This window comes from Mesitornis unicolor, unplaced genomic scaffold (assembly GCF_000695765.1).
Source record: "Mesitornis unicolor isolate BGI_N332 unplaced genomic scaffold, ASM69576v1 scaffold2853, whole genome shotgun sequence".
Taxonomy (NCBI): domain Eukaryota; kingdom Metazoa; phylum Chordata; class Aves; order Mesitornithiformes; family Mesitornithidae; genus Mesitornis; species Mesitornis unicolor.
This window is the reverse complement of record NW_010173787.1, coordinates 97,533-103,532: the sequence shown is the minus strand read 5'-3', so window position 1 is coordinate 103,532 and position 6,000 is coordinate 97,533. Positions and strand designations below refer to the sequence as shown.

At 41.5% G+C, this 6,000-nt stretch overlaps 1 protein-coding gene across 1 annotated transcript in view; it reads right to left on the bottom strand.

The window, feature by feature from the left end:
- Positions 1 to 6,000, bottom strand: part of LOC104537820 (coagulation factor XIII A chain-like) — a gene marked incomplete at its 3' end in the record, with an annotated part of 32,461 nt that overhangs the window by 4,339 nt on the left and 22,122 nt on the right. Inside the window, exon 4 of the mRNA XM_010180825.1 lies at positions 3,953 to 4,071. Within this exon, the coding sequence (XP_010179127.1) occupies positions 3,953 to 4,071 (119 nt within the window). The remainder of the gene's footprint in view (positions 1 to 3,952; positions 4,072 to 6,000) is intronic.

Sequence of the window (6,000 nt, the reverse complement as noted above, 5' to 3'; positions counted from 1 at the left end):
GGGAAAGAGGAATCAGTATTGCCTAGAGACCTAGTCCTAATACTGTATCATCTCTGGGAAGCTGAATAATTGCACAGTGAATCTCCAGTCCACTCCCCTGGTATGTGATAGAAACAATGTCAGGTGAATGTCCATGCTGTGGAGACCCTCCTTCTCAAGGAGAACCCTTACAATAGATAATGTAAATGCTGGGCCCTCATGGCCATCTTTCCTGCTTCAAGTTCACTTTTCTTTTGGTCTGGCCCAATGATTTATCACTTTCACCAGGATCAAAATCTGCTTTCTGCACCTCAAGTCATCAGCAGTGCCTAAGACCTGAGTTAAATCAATAAGAAATTTATCCTGCAAATTAAATCTTTCTCATCTACAGTTTAGGAGACGCTGTCAATCTTGCCAGCATACACACGAAGAATAAAGAGGAAAGAAATTGCTACCAGGGTTGTTGCCTTCCACCTTAGCATTTACAAAATGACATGAATGCTTGTGAAATAACTAGATTAACAGAAGAAATACAGGACAAGCTGTAAAGTCTAGCTGCCTTACACTGGTGCAGCACTGCAGGATGCAAAGTAGCCTTAACTATAAAGCCAGTTTTGCCCTTCTTCATTATTCAGGGATTTAAAAACATTAAATCAAACTAAATCAGTTTTCTGCTCTCACTATTGGCACAAAAATGCTGTCTATAGGGAAGTGGAATAGAAACATAGCACTTGTAAGGTTGAACACCCCTGAAATGTCAGGGGAACCAGAGCAGCAGCAGGCAGCCAGGACAGAGAAGTGAACTTGGACCAGCGCAGGCACTGCCTGCTCAACAGAAGCTGAAATGGAGACAAACCAAATTCAGAAGCAAGGAACTTTGGCAGAGCTACCTGGGAAAGACTGCAGATGGAAAACACGGTGTGAGAAAACACACAGGCAAAGGGGTTCTGTCTGCACACAGCCATGTGTTGTGTTACGGAGCAGTGCGTTTAGTCAGGCTGGCCTTCAGTGGGCATCCTCTCTCATGCTAACCTGTTTCTAACAGGTGACTTTCCATTTAAATCAAAGTCAGAGGGGTTGTATCACCTTTTGCACTGGCTGAATTAGGGGGGTATTTCTCACAGGCAGTTGCAGGCAGATGTGGTCTCACGTTGCCTGTGGTCTGATCTGACCAAACACACATGCGTAAAATTTATATGTGCACAGTGGGCTGCAAAGTCAATGCGGCTCAACGTGTGGACATGAGACAACTCAGGATGGCAACAAGAATTCTGTGCCCACCTGTTTTACTTTCATTTTTCTCACAAAAAAGCAATGGTAAGTGATCGACATAACATCCTACTTCTGACATTTGTCAGCTAGAGAATTCCTATGTGCCTAGATTTCTTCCAAAGCCACATTTCTCCTGAATCCCCTGCGGGCTTTTCTGAGTGACTGGCTATTTATGCTTTCTTAGAAGAAAGGAATCACAGTCATGTTACAGGGAACACCTCCATTCTCATTCATTACAGCCATGTTTCAACTGGTCCGTGTTTTTTTCTTCCTCAGTCCTTTTTTCTTGATGTTGATGTTACTCATTAAAGACGGCAGCTGTGAGAATTGTCTCCCACTAGTAACCCAATTTTGAACTGTATGTTCCTTTCTAATTTACAACCTGAGTTAAAGCTTCTAGCTGTCATTGTTCAAAGCAATTTTTTAGCTTAAGAATATTACCATGCACAAGTCTATCTGTATTTTTGTATATGACCTTTCACTTCTACGAGTGCTTTTAACTCACACTTTTGTACAGGGCCATGTGTCATAAATACAAAACACACACATGTAAGATATACCTATAATATAGGCCTTGCTGCTAGTACTTTTACTCATTCACAACAATGCAGTGAACATCCAGGATTGCTGAAAATTAGGAAGATGCATGTTTTTAATGGCTGGAAATTGTCAGGGTAAGATCAGGAACATCACATCCTCCATCTCACTGAAAGTGAGGGAACAAGAAGAATGTGTCTTCATTGCTTTGCAGTTTGAGATGCCTGCTGTATCCATACAAAACATTCAATCCCGTTAAAACTCTTGGCTTGAGTCCTCTTAGATGCATCTGTCACACTCAGTTTTCACACATGCAAGTGATAGCAAAAGGTGCACCACAGGGCAGTGAGGAAATCAGGTCCTCCAATTTCAGACAATACACGAATGGAAGTACATGACAAAGGGATATGGAACAGCCCTAACCTCCCAGACAGAACTACCTCCCAGCAAAACCAAATAAATAATGCAGTTTCTCAAGGGAGGCTGGTGTTTATGTCAGGAAGGTGCCAGATTTGCAGAATATAAGCACCTCAGGCCAAGCCACCATAGGCCATAAATTTAGCATCTTAGAACATAAATCCAGTAGCTGATTTAAGCAGCACCGTCCACCTTCAGCCACTCATTCCCCTCTCTCCCTCCCCCCTTACATCTGTCATGGAGTGAATCCCAAATCTAGGAGCAGAGCAAGCCTGAAAAATAACCCAGGGGAAAATAATAATCCAAGAGATGCTTATTCAGCTAGATCAGCTCTCCAGCCTAATTCACTGAACGGCTGCACAAGCACTTGCAGGGGGAAGGAAGGGCCAGGAGGGGGCATTTTTGGTCAACTTAAATGCACACCCAGCTTTGGCCTCAGGATCTGGTTCCACGTCTCTTCTAACAGAGGCACCATCAGCTTCTGAAATTGCTCCCCACCACCAACTTATTTAAGAGTTATTTTTGTCGCAGGCAGGATGACAGTCAGACCCCACAAACAATGGTGCTGACACAACCAAAGGAATGGTGCAGAGGCAAGAACTCCCTAAGGCAAGGCTGCTGCGGGAAAAAAGATGAGATTGTACCCTCAAATAAGGAAACAACAGAGATATGAGTTCAAAGAGCTCTCCAGGGCAAGTATGCAGGTAATCCATCCAGCTCAAGCTTTGAGATTGACTTTAGCTGAGGGAAAGCAAGCAAAGCAAGAAAGCCCCTTCTGCAAGGCTGTGCTGGGGAGGCACCACAAAAACTGAATGGATCTGTCACCATAGAACTAAGGAAATACTTCAATACTTTCTTAATTACGCTATTATGAAAATCCAGAAGATGAGATAAGCAGAGTTCATCATGTCCCATAACTTTCCTTTGGAGCCACTCTGAGGGACAGATAGGGTTAGTTTTCCTCGTTTTAATCCTGCTCATTAACGCTTTTTTCCCTAGTCTCAATCAACAGTTTAACTCTTCCATCCCATGGGGATTTTCAGGCTAGTGAGTCCTTACAAACAGATTGAGGTAAAATAGGCAAACAAGCAGTCTGATGTTACTGGAGGCACACCAGTACCGCACACCAGTCTGGCGAGGGGTGTTTCCCACAGGCTGCAAGAGGCCAATGATGTTGTCAAGTGCAGGCAGCAAAGGGAGAGGTTACCCCCCCCCCGTCACTGTGGTGAGGAAATCTAAGTCTCTGGGGTTAGATTCCAGTTTGCCACAGGAACCCTGTGACAAGCTGACCCCCACCCTGAGCAGATGAGAATAATTTCCATCAAGTTGCTAGAACTAAAAGCAGGAGTCAGACAGCAATACAACCTATTGCTGATAAATGAAAAGAAACACCAACCCTCTACTCTTTCACAAGATCTGTTTCATCCTAAAGCAACAATATTGTAGCAGCAGAAATACTGCTGCACTGTGGAAACCTCAACTAATGATTATAACTTTCAACAGGCAATCTCTTAGTATTTGAAATACACCCCTCAAACAAGATCTTTAAATATTAGCTATTATAACATTGCTTTTTCTGGATTAGGCATATACCCACTTCATACAATTTTAAAATTATGCTCCTTGCCTTTCTGAAGGAGACACCAATAATGCACTCCAGAGCCCACAGTCTCAACCACAGTCTGGTGCTGATTAAACTCACTTGCTGTCCTGATGGGAGCAGCCAGGGAAGGTCTAAATAGCTCACCTGACCGTAACTCCAGCTTCTTAATTTTATGTCATTGATGTTTCCATGGAAAACAATACCGACATCATTCAGGATGTATTCTTCCCTTTCCTTCTCATCATCCAGATACACGGCATCCTCTGCACCAGTTTACCAAAAACAAAAGTTAACAGTCACTTTACATTTTTATACAGGACAGATAAAAAAATCTTAGCACATAATACAGTCATCTTTGATGAAAAGTACCCCTCTTCCATCAAACAAAGCATTACTTGGTTCAACAAAGTACAAGAATAAGGAGGTAGTGACCCCAGTTAGGACTATGTTACACAACTTGAAAGCACACAAGAGGCAAAAATGCTGACAACTCCTGCCTGCCTTCTCAGAATCTGTAAAGTATGATTAAAATGTCACATCTTATCAAGAATTTTATGATTACTGTGTACCTCTAATTTAAAAGTTGGAGCACCATGACGCAATTCTGCAACCATACAAACAGATCAAAGAACAATTTCAAACCTATTAATGTTAATGGAAAACAGCTCAAGTCAAGAGATCTAAAGAAAAATCTGTAGGACATTAAAAAATTGGAATACAGTTTCTATAGTGTATTAACAGAAAGGTTTGATTGCTTTTCTGTACATAAGTTATTGACTGGAGTGTCACTCCCCCATGTAACTTGACTGACCAGCTAATATGAGGAGAAATTCAAGTGCCAAGTGAAAACTGGAAGTAATGGGAGGAGATCTTTATCAAAACATACACAAAAGGTATATCCTAGATTGGTCTTATATCAAGAGTCAAGAGCATATGCGTGGACTCTCACCCTGCAAACATGATTCATATATGTAAATAACCCCTTATTAACATTCATATATAGCTCTGAAGGGCATGAAACTATTCAGATGTTCACAGGGAAGTGTGAGGCAGGTTGTGATTCTGTGACGCTAGAATAGTTGAGGATTTCTTTCTTGTGCCAGTGCTTGTATTTTAAGACTAAGAGATACAGCTTAACAATTAATAGTATGGGAATTAATTAATTTGAGGAGATCAGTAATATGGTACCGGATAGCAAATTAAAGGGAAGCAATAACCTCTGATAGTTTGATAGTACAAAACTACCCCTCACTACTGCCGTAGTGGATTTCTTCTGCATCCCACTACAAATTACTAGAGAATTATTTCACTTTTAAAAGCCTATTGATTTGCTGTATTTTGTTGAAATGCAAATCATATTTGTACTTCCTTGTAAACCTCATGCTCAAAAGCTTCTTCATTGGACCATAAAACTGCAGTTTGGCTGGAAATAAGCTAAAACCTGAGCCCCATGAAAAAAATCAATGGGAAAACTCACTGACTTCAGCTAGGTGAAGGGTTTTGCCAGTGTACACACCTGACTCTGCTGGAAGTTTTGCTTTCTCTGAAGATATATTTATATGTGTATGTCTATACATACAGAAGGGATTACGCATAGATATGTAACATAATGACCTCCACATCAGTGTACAATGATCGATGTGGAAGCAGGTCTGAGACTCTCTCTCGCATTTGGTGAGGTGGTGGTATTCACCTGACTTCTAAGGGCTGGGTCATCAAGAAGTTTCTTTATAGGGTTGTCACTACCCACGACCTACTCAAGCAGCACCCAGGCACAAAGAGGAAGATCATGGGTTTATTATATTCAGAGGCTACCAGGTGAAAGAGAGTATTAGAACTTGACAGTGAATCAAAAAGATGTAGTCATTTATGCCAGCAGGGATTCATACTTATGAATCTGTATATTACATGACTTTTCTGAGGTCCATCTCCCAGCTCTAAACAAGCTCTGTATAACATCCCACCAAAAATGTTGCAGATGTTACAGATAGTGGAGGCTCTGTTCCATTAGGCTAGATCTGCCTGATCTGCTGATCAAACAACTATACATGTTCACTCATTGAGCTCTGGATTTCATTAAAGCACAAACAGAGAACACATTTAAAGAAGGAGAACTCACACCTTCTACTGTACAGTTACGCATTCAGTGGAGTGTCTGCATATGCCTTCTGGACAGCTGTTGTTTTCTTTCA